The 21,235-nt window shown below is 36.0% G+C and overlaps 1 protein-coding gene across 5 annotated transcripts in view; it reads left to right on the top strand.

Moving 5' to 3' along the window:
* LOC128676565 (POU domain, class 2, transcription factor 3L-like) overlaps positions 1-21,235 on the top strand; it is a 184,928-nt gene that overhangs the window by 42,697 nt on the left and 120,996 nt on the right. For all 5 annotated transcript variants that reach the window (XM_064436475.1, XM_064436478.1, XM_064436477.1 and 2 more), the window contains one exon: positions 240-2,948. In XM_064436475.1, the coding sequence (XP_064292545.1) occupies positions 2,934-2,948 (15 nt within the window). In that variant the 5' untranslated portion in view covers positions 240-2,933. The remainder of the gene's footprint in view (positions 1-239; positions 2,949-21,235) is intronic.

Below are 21,235 nucleotides of genomic sequence, written 5' to 3' on the forward strand. Positions count from 1 at the left end.
CTGCTGACTCTATAACAAAAATTTTATTGGTTAGTTTTTAACCATTTGTATTTTTCTTAATCTAGAAACTGCAATGTATAGATAACACATGTTAAAATAGGTTACTTTAAAACATGTTATCTTGTTAAAAAGCCATCAATCAAACCGCCAGCTCCCGGGCTAGCCTGACTCGCCCGGTCAATTTGGGATGTTTTAGTCAGCGTGACGCTGCGATTCACACACCTTCCTCCACGTTGCAGGGACGCGACACGACGGCGGCGCCAACGACGCGAGGACGCTTCTGCGGCGTCATCGCGCGCGAAATTGTGGGCTGCCATTGGTCGAGCGGTCTCGGTTCGCGCGAGTGCAGAATTAATGCAAACATGGGAACTGTATTTTTCAATTAGTTAGCGAATTGTTATGTTCACTTCACTTTACATAATTCATGATTAATTTATTTGCACATATGTACAGCATAAGGATTACAACATATTGTGCAGTTACATGTACCCGGTGAAGACGTAGCAATGTAACATTAAAATTTTACAAAATTATTGCGCTATAACTGTCAGATTACGTAATATAAATCATGTTAGAAAGATGTGGAAATATTTTTACATGCGGTTCATAAAATAGAGATTAAGCGTCACAGATCTTGTCAAATATAATTAAGTCAAATTCAAATTAATATTTATTTTATTTTGTAAATTTGTATGACTAACAGCTTAATTAACAATTTAGCTTACAAAATAAACATTTTACAGTCAACTACAGGTTCTCATAAGTAAGAACTATTTATATATCTTAGTTAGTTCGTATTTAGTTAATGTCTTAGCACGGAAAAAGATATTGTACAATATACTTACACGAGTTCAGCAAGCTCCTGTTCTAGGAGTACACAATTGTCATTAGATTACCAGACCCGTAATAAATTGATAAAATTAAATTTGATCATGATTGTATTACTTTATCAAGTGTAGGTAAATGTCCCGGCTACATAAATGAACACGTTAATCTGAGCAAACACAGCTATCGGTTACTGCCGCTCCCTAAATGTACTTGCTTTAATTAAATTATACCACAATTATCGTAATAATCGTCGTGAACACATTGATAATATTATGTGCCTTTATCCCCGCGGCAATGAGAGGTATTACAGTCATAACTTTGTGTCTTTTGTTTATTGCTTCAAATCCTTTCAAGTTTCAACTTATTATTTAGATAACTAAACTATATTTTAGACTCATTAGAAAATTGTTCTTCCATCAGAAAAATTCACCAGCATTTTGATGTTAATCGTCATATCCGTAAATCTTATCATTCATCCTTCTTCATGACAATTTTATGTCATAATTACAGAAATATATACATATGTGTATTTTACAAAATTTATATTTATTGTCATTATCCTTTACGAAGTAAACAAGAGTTAAAAGTCGTGAACCTCTAAAGCCACCACGTTTAGACAGCTGGTTGGCGATAGGACCCGGAAATAGTGGCAGGTTCACAGCAGCACCCCATCGCCTATGGAAGCAATCCCCAGTTTATTAGCCCTTTTCTGTGACTGACTGATTGCTGACACAGATTATTAACAATCTACGTGAGTGGAGAAGCAGTCGGCACTTTCTATGGTTTTCCTTCGCTCTCAGACTCGTGTACAATACATATATACATCAGTACCCATTAATACTTTGTATCACGGGTATGATAATGTTAGCGACCTGGTTCGCTCGCTTTCCAATATTTGCTTTCGATAACTTTCTCGATATCTGTATCTGAGCAAACATCGCTATCTCGAGACCTGCCACACAATGAATAATAAATTTAGCAACACTACATTTATTATTCATTTCTTTTGACCCAATATTGTCCATTCTTTGGTCATGTGCGTTACTGGTTGTTTGGCGTTGATCTAGCTTGTAGCTTTCTGCTTTAGGACTATACTATTGCGTAAAATCCCTTTCTTCATTTGATCTCTGGTCTCTTGCTAACCATGAGCCCAAAGCACCAAACCCGAAGGCACACTGTATTGTAATACGGCTGTATTCTTACACCCCATGATTTTCCATTGGATGGATTGTCATACTTTCTCTGTCTCTATTCGTGTTCGTTCGTTTTCCACTTTTCAAATCCACACATCCATCTTCACATTAAATAAGACCACGACACTACCCAATCAAAAAGCCCATTTTAATTTCTCGTCTTTCTTCTTTCCCGGTATGTGGACAAATATATTTAAATGGAATAATGTCCAAACTACTGCAGTCTTTAATGTTTCAGAATTGCATTGAATATCCCCCCAATCAAGTCACTTGGAAAAATTAAATAAAAAACCACACTTTCATATCTTTATCTTGCGAAACCTATATTCCGATAGTATTTGACATATAAAACGTATAATCGGGACTCGCGCTTCTTAGTCCGCGTTATATGCGTGTGCGCATATCATCGTTACTTTTATCTACAAATATACAAGACGCATCTTTAATCGAATAGATTACAAGAAAGGGATTATCCGTGATTCTTTTGTTTTGACTTGATAAAGGGGGTAGGAAGTGAAAGTGACAAATCATTGTTTATACGTGACTAGAAAATTTTTATATGTTCTATTTTTAACGTACTTAACAGTATCTTTTTCTTAATATAAATCTTAAATTTCAATGGTTTTAAGAAAACTTGATGTTCTTGGTCATTTGGTCAAATAAAAGTGTTCTTTGTTACTTGTTTCTTTTAACTTCATTCATTTTTCTTATTTATAGTAGAACAATTAAAATAGTAGGATATATTTTTGAAGTCGTCATCTCTAATAACAATTTTTGCATAATATGGGAAAGAAATTATGAACGAGTAAAATTGCGACAAGAGTCATATAGATTGGTTCTTACTGAACGTATTGTGTGATTAGTGCGTGCCACTAATTTGTGTTTTTGAAGATTCCCCGGAAGACGACTGAGATGGATCTAAGTCAGGTATTTTATTTTATTTTTTATTGTCGGGTTGTGGTGTCCGTAAATTATTATTTAACTACAGAATACAGAATTTTTTGTCTGGATCCGTATGGCCCTGGCCGATTTTGGCTGTGGTGACTGGCAGATTACTCTTGGCGACTTCGTATAAGGCTTCGTTGGTGTGCCCTCAAATGGCTGATGGATCATATTTTTGCTCTAAATGTTGTGCTCTCTGAATATTTCTGTATATATGTATTACTCAACTGAATAAACAAAAGTAACGGTACGTAAAACATTCTGCCCCTAAGACATTTAGAAATTTTGCATTTTATTTGTATTGTATTTGATTTGTCACTTTCTAAAGCACACCAGGTCGGGAACACCGCTAAGGGAAGTTTAATCCGTGGTTTAATTAGTATTTATGTAGTAGAATTGTAGTTTTGGCATCATCGTTTATCCCTTAAAGTATACGTAAAGTCTATAATATTATGATGTTTATAGGAGTCTGAAATAATAAGGACATTGTCGTTACCAAATACAGTAATATTGTCCCGTAATACCCCGTCCATTGTTTAACGACAGTGAAAAATCGATGTTAATTCATACCTGTCAGATGGTATCTCAGTAACCTTCGATAATTACAAACAATTACAAATGGTTTTCATAATAGCTGTCATCGTGGTGCACCCAGGAGACAGCTGAAGGAGAAATTTTGATTAGTTTCCCACTAGAGACTTTAGGGATAAAAGTTATCTGTTATGTACTAAGTCGTGTACTACATTTTAATAGGAACTTCACGCTTTATCTACTTTAAATCTCTTTGACTCCTGAAAATGCATTTTGATACGAATGATGGCTATAGCTACCGACGGTCAATATTTTCCATGTATAATATTAATGAGTGAGAGTATTAGTCTTTAAGAAATACTTGTAACAAATTTGAAAAACATTCAATATTCCTTATTCTACAAGATTATAGATTGAGAACATGATTCATGACTTATTTATGCATAAGTGGCGTTTACGCATAAATTAGTGATATCATCGTTACGTAATATTTACTTCGAAATATATTTCTAGATAAGGCTGGAGAGTCGCTTTCTTCTAGTTTATAGGGATAAACTAGAAGAAAGCGACTCTCCAGCCTCATTGTCGTGTCCAGTGACAAGGAGGCTGGTGAATTTTTTGTACATAGAATAAACTTTGCTGGCAATGCTGCCAGCGTTCTGGTTTCGCGTCCACGGGACATTTGGACATTTATTTAAGTGGTAGAACATACTTTTTGTTTTAGGTTTATTTTAAGATTGTAATATTTGTTTTATACCCATCTTGTTATATTTAACCTTTACATTATAAAGAATTGCCTAAAATTATTAAAGCTAAAATCAAATTGTCCACGTTTGGACCCACGTACACTTAATCCAAACTTATATATAAATAGTTACTAGAAGCCCGTCGGCTTCGCTGACGTAACACTATGATAAATTTACACCTGAAATTTCCTCTTGAATCATTCTATTTAAAAAACCCGCATCAAATCAGTTGCGTGGTGTTGAAAGATCTACACATACATATGTGGGGACAGTCAGACAGCGCGAAGCGACTTTGTTTTATTTATTTTTAGAATCAAGCGCATGTCAAGATATAACTCCGCATATAACTCTACACCAATCATCATCAATTAATTTAACAACATTGTTCTTGTCGGCGGAGCACCCTCCATCTAATTCTGTTCTCAGCCATTGATTTCACCTCCCTATACGACACGACCTCGGCCTTCTCTTTTATTTCATCTAGGAATGCCCTTCTTGGCTTTCCTTTTCCTCTTCTTGCTTCGATTTTTCCTTCAATCAATAAGGTGGCCAAACATCTTTCCCCTTCTTGTCTCTATTGCTTTCAATAACGTTCTTCTTTCTTTGATTTTGTCTAGTACTTCTTCAGTTGTTTTCTTATCTGTCCAATTAATTTTCTCCATGCGCCTCCAGCACCATATTTCAAAAGCTTGTAAACGCATTCGATCCGTCTTTAGCAAAGTCCACGCCTCACAGCCATACAACGCAATACTCCAAACATATGTTTTCTTTTCAAGGCTGTTTTAATTTTAAACCAAATAAATGTTGTTTATCATTATATGTTCTTTTCGCCATATATATTCTAGCTATTGTATCTGATGTATACCTGGAGTCATTACTAATAATACTGCCTAAATATGTAAATTTATCAACTTGGTCTATTGTCTTGTTGTCTAGTTTTATCTGTTGTGCTGAAGTACTATTTCTTGTTACATACATAATTTTAGTTTTCTTGGTATTTAATTTTAAACCTATTTCCTGAAATGCTTCATTCATCTTTTTAAGCATTCTTTATAATTGTTCACTATTTTCCGCGACGGCTGCAATATCGTCTGCATATCTAACAAAATATACTGTTTCCCCATTAAATGTTACTCTGCCTAGTCTAGATTGTTTAGATTTTGTAATTGTATTTTCTACAAACATGTTGAATATTGTAGGTGAAAGAGGCAAGCATTGCCTCACTCCTTTTTTAATTTTGGATGTATCAGTTTCAGTTCCTATTTCTATTATGTTTTTTTAGTTTTTATAAAGTTGATATATTATTCTTCTATCTCTATAGTCTAAGCCATTTTTAGATAGAGTTGACATCATTTCTTTCCAATCAATATTGTCGAAGGCTTTTTCAAGATCAATAAAACCAATAGAAGTATCTAAACGAAGATCTATTCGTCTAGATGTCACTAGCCTGAGTGCAAGGATTGCCTCCCGAGTTCCTTTACCTTGCCTGAATACATATTGATCAGCGCTCAAACACTGTTCAGCTATTGGTTTTAATCTATTTAGTATGATCTGTATTAGAATTTTTGAAGCATGTGAAATTAGACTAATATTCTTTGCAATGATTTTGTATAGATTGATGTGTTGTTGACTGTACCAACCCAATACTTTTCCATGACGTCGAAGCTAAAATAATAATTTGCAATTACTCGTTTGCAATAATTTTCGCTAGTTACATTTAAAGTAAGTACCATGACTTACGTGAGTGATAGATAGCTAATAAAATATTAATACCATATTGATAAACCTTTCATGAATGATTAAATTACATCGAACTCTGGCGGGCGTGGTCTATCGCTGTGCAAATATTATTCACTTTCTTAGAAATATAACTAGAGTTACCACAGTTTGAGAGTTCTGATGTAGTGCGCGCGCATCAATCATTAATCTAAATAGTTTCAAATAACTTGGAAATTTTCCGGGGTGCTCAATAACTGTGCAAATTATAGGAATACCTAGCTTTATGGAATAGTGCTTTAAGAGCTTACGTGGCGGGTGTAAATCTTAATTTAATTTATTACGTAGTATATCAAAAAAGTAAAATTACTGCTTGTTTTGCACATCTACTCTAGTCAACATATCCCAATCTTAATAACTGAGATATTAAAAATTCAAAAATGAGTGTTTCCTTTATTTCTTTTTTGATTTTTTCATTACAACTGAACTAATTTCCTTAAATTTCGCATACATATAGTTAGAACGGGGAACGGAGAACGGAGAAGTACACAGTGAGCGCACTCTATATTTGACAGTTACTCTAACAATCTGATATATCGAATATTCAGATATTAGCGAGTTATCGCTGAATAAACATGATCGATAACAGGTGTAAGTTTGTTTGTGCGTCGACTGCGCCGGTATGTGGGTCAGCGGCGCACCTGCCCGACACTAATTTTTATCACAACGCTCTGGAGATCAGAAAACTTAAAAAAGATATAAATTTTCATTGTCGTCCCGGTTTCTTCCTTAGATGTTAATCGTCGAAACCCTCGAAGCTGTTCTGCTCTTATTTATTTACCAAACTTTATCAATAACCGCGAATGCGGCATGATTCAGTAACAACGCTTCTCATATGTATCCTGAATATCCCACGAGAGCGCGGGACTCAGCTACTAATCCATAAAATAACTTCAATTCTTCAATCAATCAATGGTTTTCTTCTGTATTAATTACTTAACTAGAAACACTGAGGTTAATCCCAGGATTATTTATGATAATATAAATGTCAATTATTCGAATAAAAAGTAGATGATAGCGAAAGTCAACGGCGGCGCCTGATAAGGATATAGGTGTGTAAACAAAATTATTATGCGATTATTATTATTACTAAATGGATTCGCTACATTTTTCTGGTAAGGCTGCTTTAAGAGGGATGTTTCTCAATTTCAAGTGTGACATTGTTATAACATGTGTTCAAGAATTTCCACTCCGAGTCTCCGACCAACGCTTGTGCAGAATGGAATTCGATATGTTCCCATCTTCTATTCACTTTAACATGGATGTTCTTACATAACATGTAAAAAGAAGTCGCTATGTCGCGTCTGTCTGTATGTTAGCGATAAATTAAAAAACGACCAACCAATATTTGAATATATAATGTGATTCCTGAGGATGGTTTAGATGTATAGTCATTATGTATTCGTCTGAGCGAAGCCGGGACGGCTGCTAGTTTACTATAAAATTAATAATACCAAATGCTTTTTTTTCTGTACGATATCAACCCTCTTTACTGGTGAAAAGTGCTCTTGTCAGAACGAGGCAAAGGTGTTATAATCATTATTCGTAAGTTGCCTTTTACAAAATTCATAGAAACAGGTTGTATAAAGAATAAACTACTTAGCTTTTGCCCGCGCGCGCAATTTCTATGTGAAAGCGAAACAGACATGATTTACATACAAACAGTTACCCCTATACCATTACCTTCATAGTCAGTTGGGGTAAAAATGTAGCCTATGTATGAACGGGACTCATTCAAAATCGGTCCAGTGGTCTAATCGTAAAAGCGGAACAAATAGACGTCTGTCTTTCGCATTTATATTACTAGCTGCGCCCCGAGGGACTTCGCTTCCGTGGGAATTTCGGGATAAACAGTATTTGTACCCTATGTGTTATTCCAGGTTATATTCTACTCGCATATCAAATTTGTAACAGTAGATGTTGAGCCAATTTTGATGAAATTTGGTATGATAACTATATAGTTAAAAACCTAAATTGGGTAACTTTTTGTAAGAATCGTACCTGATTAATTTTGCCGCGGGCATAGATGCGGGCAACAACTAGTGAGTAATATTTTCCGCAGGCACTAATTGCTCTATCTATGTGATTAAAAGCGTTTATTTCGTAGCTGGCGGTGGCAAGCCCAGCGGCAGGCCGGGGGCGATCGTATCAATATGTTAATTGTTAATTCGACTCACGCGTCGCGAGTTGACACCGACCCTTTATCTTCATCTACAATTAAATAAATTAATTTGCAATTATACTTTACCTTTTTATATAAATTCTGAACAAAACCATGATTATTTATATTCAGTTTTTAGCGCTCTATGATTGTATTCTGTTAGCCGCATCGAGATAAAAGTAATACTATTATATTATTTTAGATTTCACCCTGCCTCTGTCCCAGCTTGTATGTAAAACCAAGTCTGATCATCGTCTCACATCTAAAATATATATTTTATCATTTTGTCCGTCCATTTTGTGACTATGTTCGAAGTTTGGCCGTCACAAAGACAATGTTCCAAAACAGAATGCTTCTGTCCAGGGTCTACGTCGTACAAGTCCACAGTCCAAGCAACTGCTATGTAATGAAATTAATTGCAATTTCAAAGTTTTTATTTAAATGACACCAGCTTTTTTACAAGCCGACATTAACTCTCGATATCGCCCTAATTCAAGTGTACATGTAGTTATTATGCAACAGCCCAGCAATTACTGGTATCAGATCTGGTATTGAGAACATGTAATGTGAATGTTGGTTTATAAAATAATATATATTTTTTATTTTTGCAATGTTTTCTCGCGAGTTTCCTATTACGAATCATCGTAATAGGAAACTATGAAAATGATTATTTATATATATTGCTAAAGACACTGGAAGATTCTGGTCGATGTTTTTTGGAAGTGTTTAGGAGTCCTCTTGCGTTGTTCAATGCTGATAATGGTGTGCTAAAAGTGGTGTATTGAGCACATCATCATCTTTTCAAATTCAAAAGAATTTGAAACATCTAGAAAATACTTTTGTTAAGTTACTTATTTACATCAATTTCATTAATGATTGCCTTTCCTTATCCCATTATTTGTGGTCGGCACAGAAAGTCTTCTCATACCATAATTCTCTGTGCATGAGGTAGGTATAGGGTGGTCTCTGGATAGATGTAATTTTTTATTTTGATAACTATTCGAAGCCCCTAAATATTATAAGAAACACCGGTGAAAAAATATTGTGATAAGGACAATGCTTTTAAAGAAATTACAAAAATAAAATCACACTTTTCCAAATTCATTCGAAGGCTCCTTACTAAATGATACTCTAACGTGACGTCACAATTGAGTTATATCTTACTTTAAGAAACTATGTTCGACTTCTTCTACGTTAAACATTGCGTTTGTAGAGATGACTTTTTTATATGGATTTTCCAACCAAGTTTAAATCTTCGTATAATTATCCAGCGGCATTGTTACAGTCTATGCATTATCACAATGTCGTCTGCCCTATTCTGTATTAATAAATTAATATCACTAAAGTTTTCATATCGGTCTTAATAACGTCATCCATCTCTGTTTAGAAAAAAAACTTAGTTAACTAAATGTAGTAGTCTCCTCATCACAAGTTCAGGCCTACTCGTAGTCAGTCATTCTTGTCAACCGCACATCCAACGCAAAAGCATAGTTTCTGCAGTGTGAGGCTTATTTCCATCCTTTTATTAGCCAGCATTCCGAGCATAACATTCCCTCGACTCATTAGGTCTTGACCTTGAGGTGTATTAAAATTTGCTAATCGCAGTCGCAATCAAATCGCTCCAAACAGGTGAGGGGAACACATTACCATACACACCGACAAAACAATTACCCACAAGCCGATACGATCAAACAATTATCATTGGTTATAATTATACTAATTGTGGCGATCAGGAAGTCAGGGACGTGTGGGGAAACGACATGTATACCTGCTTGATGTATACTGCTCGTTTCCGATTGTGGGTTGTAAAAGAATTGAAGTTTTGCGAAGGTTTGCGAGTTTGAAGGGAATGTGTTGCGACAAGTTGATATTAATCAGTTGCTTGTTGTAATATGATATTGTATTACAATTATTAACATTTATTGAAGTGTAATTCAGATTAAGGATTGGGTACCTGATAATATAAGTTGTATAAATGACTTGAATTAATTTTATATATTTTGTTAATAAAAATTATGTATGTATGTAAGTATGAATTTTAATAGATAATTTCAGTAAATTAGTCATGGATTTCTCACGATGATTACATTTTAGAAACTTATAATATACATATTACGACTCCTAGTGAGGTTTCATAATAATATTTTAATAATGTGCGAATCTTATTCGATGGAAGTTATTAAATTAGATACAGAAATAGAACGTCTTGACAATTACCTTTCTTAGAGCAAGCATTTATTTTCCAATCAATTTATTTTTGACAAAAAGGGTAAGATGAGGTCTGTCATAGGTTGATTTTTGCGCGGCGCGATCAGTTCGATTGTACTGTCACCGGCTGATGTTATCGCTTCATATTCATTGACTACTGGTTCTTATTGTCCCTACAGCGCGGTGGGCAGGGTTGCCATTACCTAAACTAATATTACTTATAGAAAAAAGAGGTTATAGAAAATCTTATTTCTTTGTAATGAAAATGAACCCTGGTTCTTCTTCTTTCTTGTCGTTTCTTTTCTTTACTTGTAATGATTACGATTATTTTGTAATATATCGTACCTACTGATAGGTTGATTATAGGTGATATTATTATGTGCTTTTAATATGTTATATACTGTCACTTGGGTTATTAATAATTGTAAATATTGATAATAAATATTATTTTCTTACAGGCAAATATGATCTATTACTGAATAAGCTATTTTTTAATAAATACTTGAATTCAACATAAACAATTAAACATAATTAACAAGCATTTCAAGACAAGTCCTGACGGCTGCTAACCCTATATTGATATCGACACAGGTTCTCATTGTCCTAGAGCAGAAGTGGGCGGGGGGCGGGGCGCGATGGGGCGGAGCCTGCGCCTGCGCCGCCACGGCCTCAGACTAGACAACTTCTTGTATTTCTCACAGACTACCAGCAATTATGCTAACTGGAATGCTGTTAGCTCTTAGGCCATTTTGCTAACCATTATGTATTTTTTGATGATCGTGGATATTTACGGATATGGGTATTTCGTAATGCTTTTATAAGTACCTATTATTGTTGTGTATTAATGAATATTATATTATATTTTAGCTAAAGTTGGCGTATATGTTTTATAAATATAGATACCTAAAGGGAGGTACAACATTTCTTTCTACATTTTGCGATATTTTTTATACACAAAACATTCATAAAACGTTTATATGAGATCAATCAATATTCTATCTGCTCTGAGCAGATATAATATGAATTCTACCAAACTGGATTTTAACTTGTAATTTAGACTTAACTTGGAATAGTACAAATGGCACTTTTTATCCTGATATTCCCACGGGTGCGAACCCTGGGCTGCAGCTAGTTAATTAAATTAATTAATTGATGTAATTAATCAACATTACTATAGAAAAGCTTAAACTTACCAAATAAATACGTAATAAACTGAGTATCGTAAGTAAACGTCCCTAAACAGATATTTATTGGCAGTCGTTAATTCCAATTGTCATAGTCCAGTTATCTCCGAGATCGGGACCCGCAGACAGACACACGTCGCATCAAATGCGTTATCAGATGGTGTACAATCAATTCGCGTCCGATGTTAATAGGGTTGACGATATGTAACGTCTAAACGAAATATTCAACGATCATAGACCACCTGAAATTTGAGTGTTTCGTGACTCCTTGTTTTGATTTTTGTCTAGAATTCTTATGCAACTTCATCAAATCAGCTTAATGTAAGGTTAAGATTGCTTTGGCATCTGAAATGCAAATTCTCACATTAGAAAACAAAAATAGAGGCATGTGTCAAGTTAACAACAATATGCTAAGCGATATACATTTTGTGACCGATTACGTTATAGCGAAGATGTTAGTAAAACGGGCGAGTACCTGGCACAGTGTGCATGCTTTGATTCGACATGTTAGCATTGACAGTGACACGTGCCGGCGGCTGACGTGCAGTGTGCAAGCTACTGGCATGCCTATCTCCACCTTTTCCTTAGAATAGCAACAAACGACTTATCATTGCTATTTAATTAATCTTATTTTGTTGACAACCCTATTTATTTACACTAAAGTAATAGATGTGGACCACCCATGTTTAACAACTGTTAACAACTATTCAATTGTTGGCTTACTCTGAGATATTCAATATATCTAGTCTAATATAGCTGCTGTTCCAACTAATGGTTTTATCATGATCTTTATTGATTACAAGACGAATATGTCTTTCATCATCTCAGCCACAAGAAGCCCGCTGATGAACATGTCCCACAAAGATTTTCAGTCCGAGCTTCCTGCGTCTGTGATGACTTTGAGTACAATAAAAGTAGCATTATAGTGTACTTTTTCAGCAATACTCGATGAGTCCCAGGTGATAGCTATATTTGATTTAATTCCCTAAAACCAACTCAATGAGTCATCGCTTGCGTGTCATACAGCTTGATTGTTAAATGAGCCGCAACCGCATCCCAATTGACGCCGCCATTGGTCCAATTGTCTACGTACCTGCCATCCGACTCATGGCTTTTTAATTCCGTTAACTAGCCTCCATTACTGGTCAACCCCTATCTCTGATCACGCCACTTGATTGAATTATTACTTTGTTGGTTAAAAATACATTTGGTTGTGAATTAATATCGTTTAGTACTGGGCCGATGAAACAAATTGGACTTATGAGTTGTCATAAATAGGTAAACCTATATTGTTCTTGAATGATGACTTGGCCTATCTTTCTTATTCATCCATATAGAAGTACAGTTGGTGCCTGATCAATAGGACCATTAAAAGGGATAATTATAAAATTAATTTTTTAAAAATTCCCAATTGATGAGATGTAGATCGTACAAACAATACAGAAATATTACAAACGACAGAGAAAATTCAAACAAGATGTCTGGAAGCTGTGTGGGTGGCGACGTTAAGGGCATTTTTACAAAAACCCGAATATCTCCGAATGTCGCCGACCACCAGCCGGCGACCACCGCTGTTACTTATTTAAATAATTCGCATAATTCAAAATTTGTATGACTTACTCGTACAACATTCTATTTATTTACTCGAAGTATCATGTGTCTCAGTTAGGTAAAGGAATATCTGTAGGAATACTTAATTCCTAGTGATGTTTTGCTTCAGTGAAGGCAAGTATTGATATTAAAATTACCGACTCCGAGTGAGATAGATATACTCATACAAACTTACTTGAAGGAGTCTTAAGCCTGAGACCTTTCGGCAAACGTTTTAACTCGACCTTTGCTTCTGCATATTTAAGTAAAACAATAGGCAATCTTCCGGAGGTCCGCGGTACGGTTCATCGTCATTACCGCGAGAGGTCAGGCGGCGTCGAGGCTAATGGCGGATTTATAATAATGGTGGAGATGCCTCCGAGAGGAAAGCTAAGATGGGTGCACATCGATGGATTTTTTATGGTTCATCTGATGTGAGCGAACTTTAGTCGTCGGAAAAAAATGCGTATTTCTTTTCATATACCATATATAATACTTACATCCCTATAGACTACAGTTTCTTGACAAAATTGCACTCAGTGGATAATTTATAGTAAGTAGTAGAACCACCAAGTAGTATTAGCCCAGGGCCCCAAAAAATTGATCAGACCCTGTCCTGAGGAAGGTTTAGCTCTCTCTGGCCAGCCATTGCGCTGAATATTCTGTCTGACTTGAGAGACGACCTATTTTTGATCCTGTTGTGATGTGAATCTTCTTCTTATTTAGCATACAAAGAATGTCATTGTCATGAATTATTATATGAATGAATTGTCATGATTCTTTATGAAATAGGTACCATAGTAATTAATTTATTGTGCTTACGTATTTACTTGCTATAGGTACGTAGTGTAAGACTTGGACGACAGTCTGGTAGAATGAAACATGTTTTGTAGAATATTCACTAAATAGGCATTATTCTGTCACTATAAAAAGAATAAGATTTATTTGTTCTTTTGTTCGTTCTTCTTTTAGTGTAGATAATATTGCATATTACTTTGAAGAGATGGTAGTGTATTGCTGTGAATCGAAAGGTCCCAGCTTCGAATCCTACTCGTACCACATGAGTTTGTATATCAATTTGTCTCATGCGTATATTTATCGACCACTACTTGCTCTCGGTGAAGGGAAACATCGTGAGGAAACCTGTAGGTACTTTGGTTGATTAGCAAATCGGTCTGAAATGAAGTGGAGAAGGCAATGGCAAACCATTCTATTATTAGTGCCAAGAAAGTCGTTGTGTGTGTTTCATTCCACGTAATGAACATGACCCGCGGTCATGAGGAACACGACTATGAAGAGAGACATATTATCACATTAAGGAGCAGCACTACAATCTTCTTAGCGTAATATTATCTATTTGGCCAGCTCGTGTAGTCGGGGATTTACCAAGCATCGTGTGTCCGTACCGGCGCGCTCGCGTGCCTCGATTAAACAATCAAATAATCATATTAATCACACAGCGAGCCCACTGCGTCGCGGCCGGTACGGCGCGGTCCGAATGATACGGTTTTCGCTAATTACTGCGCGTACGAGCGGCGGAGATCACAAGGTTTCATATTTGTGCGAGAGGAGTCTTCAATATCTACATGCGAAATAGTTTCCTAAAGATTTGGGACAGTTTGTGAAGTACATTAATACATTTCCATAATTCAGAATATCGTCGAGTAAAATGTTCAAAAATTGCTGAATATACATTATTATATTTGAAATATCACGGATAGAATATTTCACGTATCTTTTAGTAAATAGATAAAAGAAACAGAGATACGCCTGCAGGTTCCATAGGAGATTGATTGGGTTAGACAGTACCTATGGACTATCAAATTAACCATTACATCGTTAGACTTCCAACACCATACTTATCCACTTGCTGGTGTAATCAGTTTAAATAAATTCCCACACTCTTAATCCATTATTTATTTGCGTATCGATGGACAGCGTAATGACGAGCGTAGTCGGCACAGTCGGCGTGATGTTCAATATAATGTCCAGATTGTGCATTTTCATACTCGCCCGCCGATCGCAGCCAAGCCTCGAGGTCGGAAATTTTATAACGCAGAGTTTATGTAAAACTTTAATTGTGCGTAGTCGTTGTACATAATGTAGTCAGTACTGAAATGTTCTCACACACATCTACACTATTATTATAAAGAGGTAAGCGTTTGTGAGTTTGTATGTTTTGAGGCGGGTAATATGCGAAACTATCGAACCGATTTCAAAAATCCTTTTACCATTAGAAAGGTACATTAACCAAGATATATATATTTTCTCTCATAATTCCCACGGGAGCGAAGCCCCGGGCAACATCTTGTTTATTATAAAATACAAAAAATCATTTACAATATACATACGTTAGGTTGTTACTTACATTTTATAGAATGAAAAAGATTTCCCAAATGGACCCCTGCTACTATCACTTCTTAGACGTCTTTAAAGCAAATGGAAATGTCTAATCCCTGCCCTGGGAACAGGCGTGATAATAATTTCGTATTAAAGTACATAAGTCAAATATTTATTTTGGAGTTTAGTTAATTTGTATTTTTAAGACAACTTATGACGATTATTACTAAACTGTTGATTGTTGATGCAAAATCTCGCGAAACAGTGTCTAAATTTAGTCACAACTATTAAAGTATAAAACTCGGGCCGATCTATAAACATGTAGTTTCGAGCGCGGAGCCCACTATCGTCGTGAACGTGTTATTATCGAACTCCATTCGGGCGAAGCGTACGCAAATCACGCCGCCGACGACGGGATAAAAATAATTGCACCCGAGACCGCCATTATCTCAACTATACACAATTACTGCCCGTTCCATACCCCACAAACACAACTTTATCTTGGGCACCATCTACATTGTTCTTACAACTAAAGCTGAGAGCAAACTTACAAGTTTCAACCGAGCAATGGATTGAAATAATGTGATATTGTCGTAATGAATACCTCGCAACCTTTACGCTCGGCTCATTACAATATTAATCAATGCTTTCATATCGGCTGGTATAAATAAAGCAGAATAATCTTTAGTATTAGTTGTGCAATACTAATGCGTAGTTGAACATGAGAAATAATAGTGGGAGACAATATCGCTGGTAACCATGCTTATTATTGTTAAATTTGTGATGTAGGTCGGTTACATGCGGCTATTCCCATTGTCCCAAGATCTGTTCACTCTGAGGCAAATGAGAACAAGTAGTTATATGAGTCACCAGTGAGGGATAACGTTACCAATATTTTCTAGTAGTCTATTGATTACGAGTCAAAATAATCAGCCGTACGCGTCTTGTATTCAGGATTTTCTTATAATATAATCGATATAAGTATCATGATAGGGTTAAGTCTTACAAAGCACAAAAATTCAACCATATTTTATTGTTTTGGCAGCGTCACCCAATGGTAAAAATTAACTATTTTTTCCGAGCATACAGGGGCAGAGCCTGGGAGACAACGGGAATAGAGGTTACAAGAGAAGGGATCGTAATTATCGGCAAATTGGCAAGAGGTCTGCAATTTTGTGCAATCTCATGTGAATTATGCAGATGATGCTTAAGCATCATAATAGTATTCTTGTCTCATTGGACTTTCAAAGCTGAATCAACTAGCACAAAAAAATCTTTATTAATGCTGTTCTATCAAAAACTCTATGGCCAGGGATTTCTCGCTAGAAATGTAACATCTCGCTGTCTTTAGTTTAGTCTATTCATTAACTATTTATGTGCTGGAGTCATTGGAAAAATCAACTTCCCTAGCAGTTCGATGCACTCTACTGCCGAAAAGTTGCGACTACTCTCTTTATTTCATATATTTATTATTCATCTAAATTCATCCAACCTAAGCGTAAATGGTAGGTAATTTCTTTATAATGAGTTTGAAATCTGTCCATTTTTAATTTAAGAAAAAGACATTTTGTTGTTGTACTTGCATCCGAAGTACGTTTACGTTTATGTTCAGAGATTATTAAAAGCTGGTATCACCTTCTCAATCACCAGATGTTTATGCACTGCTGGAAATAGGCAACTCCCAAAGACTTCTTCATTAAAGCCATTTGCTTTGATCATCTTCCAAGTATTGTATTGAACTGGCCGGCAATCTAAGAAAGTCATACTTAACATCATCGTAATTTGCATGAATCATGTTAACATCCATATAGTCCGCGCTCCATTATGAAGCACGTGAGATACTAACTGATAGCGAACACAAACCGGTGCGCGCTGGCCCACAGCCCGCGGCAAGGACCGCGCGGTCACGACGCGCGAGCTGCACCGCGGGATATTTGCATGGGGGATTCCGAGGACAACAGGAGTCACATCGGAACTTTCCAGATACGAGTCTACGACTTTTTGAAACTCTGGCATCGGTTCTGTGATGCCCCTTTTATTGCTGTTGTTTCTAGTGGCAGTGGTGATCACTTACCATCTGGGGAACCGTTTCCTATTTTGCCGCCCTATTTCATAAATAAACTTATCATGGTGTCTTCTTTCTGTCATTCCTTACATAATCAGATTTTATATGGGCTCGATGAGTTTGTTTGATTTAGACTTTATCATTCCCAGTACTCTCATTACATCTCTTTTCAACCATCCTTTCCATCCAACTGATATAACACTGTCTGCCACAGTTTTTATGTAGTAATAATATGCTCAACTACTTAGAAGTATTATGGCTTTCATGGACTTTTGAAGCTTATAGTTCACATTCGTCGTTTAAGTTTACAAGAGAGTCTAAATTGAATAGCCATATCTAAAGTGTAGTATAAAGTACTCAACAAAATGCACATGAGTTTAGAATCTGCGATCACAAGATGAATGTGTAGACTCTAGCTCGACCATCGGACCACGAATGCATTTATAGTTGAAACTGCGTTTAAAAATCAAATTATCAATTTATAAGAACGCCAGCATTTCGACCGGTAAGCTATTACAATAATTTAAGATTGATATTGGTGCATTACAATAGTTTTACAGGCTTCCCAGTAATAAACGGCGTGGGGCCGCGAGCGTGGCCGCCGGCCCCAATAAATAAATTTAACTAGATTATCAGCGGTGCGCCTGCGGCTCGGTTTGGCCGCGCCAGCCTATATACCTGTCCTTTATTTGTATCATTTCACGATGAACCTTTCAATTCTACATTTCGCACCAAGTGACCTTAGGTTTTGATTAAATGTAAGAAAAATAACCCTTGATGGGTATGTTAATGTCATAAATTTTATATATGATGTTGATAATACAAATTGTAAACCAACTGATATCAGTATTCTGATATCAGATCTACATCTTGCATTTCAAAGGAGTTTACATTATAATTTACTGATTATGTAATGCATGGAAGTTTTGTAAAATCCACGGATTTTAAAATACAGCAATTATTTATTTATCCTATCCGTGTCTCAAATACGACATAAAAGAAGAAGATCTTATGTGTGCGTTAATATAGTGTTATTGAAATTGATAAATAACGAAATTAGATCAAAATATCCACTAAACTAAAATCCGATATAGCACCAGCTACATACCACTGCGCTTCCAGCCAGATATTCAAACTCCACCGTTTGCTTTATGGCACTCGAACACATGCAATTACAATGCTGCAACACTGCGCCCACGCCGCGTGAGAAGATCGCTCCTTATTGCGCTCGATACATCTACACTCGCTGGAAGTGGCCACTTTCCTGATTCAACTCGGCTATTTGAGCGGCCTTTGTGGACACTGTGTTAACACGTCGTATTGTGGTATATTAGGAATAGGAATATCGCTCTTTATTGCGCTATTTATACGGTGGTCGTAGTCTCAGATCATTAAATTTTGATTTGTTTCACAAATTCCTTTCTTTATCAGTGCCTGCATATTCTGGCTAGAAGCTGGTAGCAATTTGATATAACGCAGTAAATGGGCATAATGTCAAACACTCAGACTCGATGTTGTGCTCACATCGTGACGTAGTCATTTGCGTACAAATTTCCAAGTTGTTGGACCCCAGCCGAGTACACAGTGTACTGTTATAACTCTTAAAAAACGAAGCTATAAACTTGTTTTAAATCGTACAACCTCTATAAGACCATGCCCTAGTTACAATAGAGGGTTTAATATGGGTAGTTATTCGCCACAACAACACATAGAATCATTTTTTAAATTTAGTCAAACATATTTCTACTTTTCTTTCTATGCGAGGTAACAAACTTTCTTATATGCTTGTACTAAAATATCACCATAGAAAGAGTAATTATTGAATATTACAAGCATATAGTATCGAATTAGCACACGGAGCAACAAGGCCACAGCCTATTCTCAAACTCGTGCTCCTGCCCGATCACACAAATATTATTTCTGCAAATATAATGGCGATCTAACAGCAGACTGCTCACGTTTTAATGCAATTCCTATTACATTGTTTACATAAATACATAACTTAATACATTAGTTCTACTGAATACTTGAGTTTGTTACCTATTTCCTGACTAGATCAGCCGCGGCAATAATTTCTGAAATAAGATGTTTTTGTATAGTTACTGTATACTAGGTAGTAACTGACGAGTTTATTTGTTTGTACGCGGTAATCTCAGGAACTACCTGGGGCGTGCCTTAGTATTAGTTGCCAATGTAGCTCTAGCTAACCAAACTAAAAACATTCATTATGAAGCCTTTAGATTATCAATACATACGAGTATAATAAAACAGCAGAAAAAAATCTTGTACATTGAATATATTTACATAAAAACAAAGTTAGGCGATAGGGTCATAGTAACAGAGAAAGAATAAAAAAATCTCTTTCTCTGTTTGTCTGTCTGTTTGTACACGCTAATCTTCGGAACTGCTGGACGGATTTGAATGAAACTTTTTTGATATATAGCTATTAAGCCTGGCCAACATATAGGGTACACATGATTTTGAAAACTGGAACACCTGATAAACAATGATGGTACAGCTAAACTATAGGAAATACAGAAATTACGCCTTAATAAAAGTTGTTCAGCCTGATGAGCATTTTCTGTTGATGTATAAAAATCGAAGATCTGTAGGCCTACCATCAACTTTTACAGAACGATTCCAATGCAACTCAGTTCAATTTAGGAATCTAACATAAATCGCATTTATACTAAAAATTAAGTCGATGGTGCGAATTTGCGATGCTGCTCACTTTAGGTCGTAAAGTGGATCGCGTTAAGAGATGATAAGAAATAAGAGATGTAAGCCCCCTGGAACACCTGAAGAAGAGTCATAGTGTTCCAGCTAAACTATAGGAAATATATATTTTAATCGTATGAGCATTTTATGTATAGGTGTCGTTACTCTTTGTCTGTACAGTTAAATTTCTCTAATAATTTTGACTCAACTCTTGAAACGAAGTCGTGGCCGTCAGCTAGTCCACAATAAAAAAATTGGAAGCGTAGCCGAGAGGTCACTTTATTCTCTAATCCTGCACACCTGCACACTGCACCAGGAAACCTGCACACTGGTGGACAGTTTAGTTTACTGGTGTGTATGCGACTACCTGCCACTAGATGGCGGTAAGTAGTTAAGTCATGTCAGATGCTTTTAGGCGACATTAATAAAATCTGACACCAGTGTTATTATGATGATTCTAATCCTTACTATTCCAATTAACAATAGAAATACGAAAATCTTCCTTGAAAATTCGCATATATATATATAGGTAATAGTACAGAGACGGACATAGGAAAAGTTACGCGAGAAAAAGCTAGGATAAAAATGTGTGAAAGTTTATATATGTGCGTGTATGTGTGATACTCTTCTGTCACGCATAATCTACGGGACTTTTTTTTAAATGTCGCCTTCTATGAGTTGCTTGGAATTAGAATCATTACGTTACATTGAAGCACCAATACTCAGAATCCAGATGGTAAAATAAGAGGACAGTTTTCTGACCAGTACATAGTAACATACGGTCGATGCGTTTTTGCAGCACAATCATACATTCAACATCCGTGATTAGATCAGTCTTCGCATCGCTCCTTAGCGCGCTCATCACTGTGGAGCGCGCATGTATCTGCAATCTTTTTATATTTTATTTAGTAACAGGTTCTTACATTTCTGAAAAATAATGAAGAAATAAAAAT

The sequence above is a fragment of the Plodia interpunctella genome, chromosome 16 (genome assembly GCF_027563975.2).
Source record: "Plodia interpunctella isolate USDA-ARS_2022_Savannah chromosome 16, ilPloInte3.2, whole genome shotgun sequence".
NCBI classification, from domain to species: domain Eukaryota; kingdom Metazoa; phylum Arthropoda; class Insecta; order Lepidoptera; family Pyralidae; genus Plodia; species Plodia interpunctella.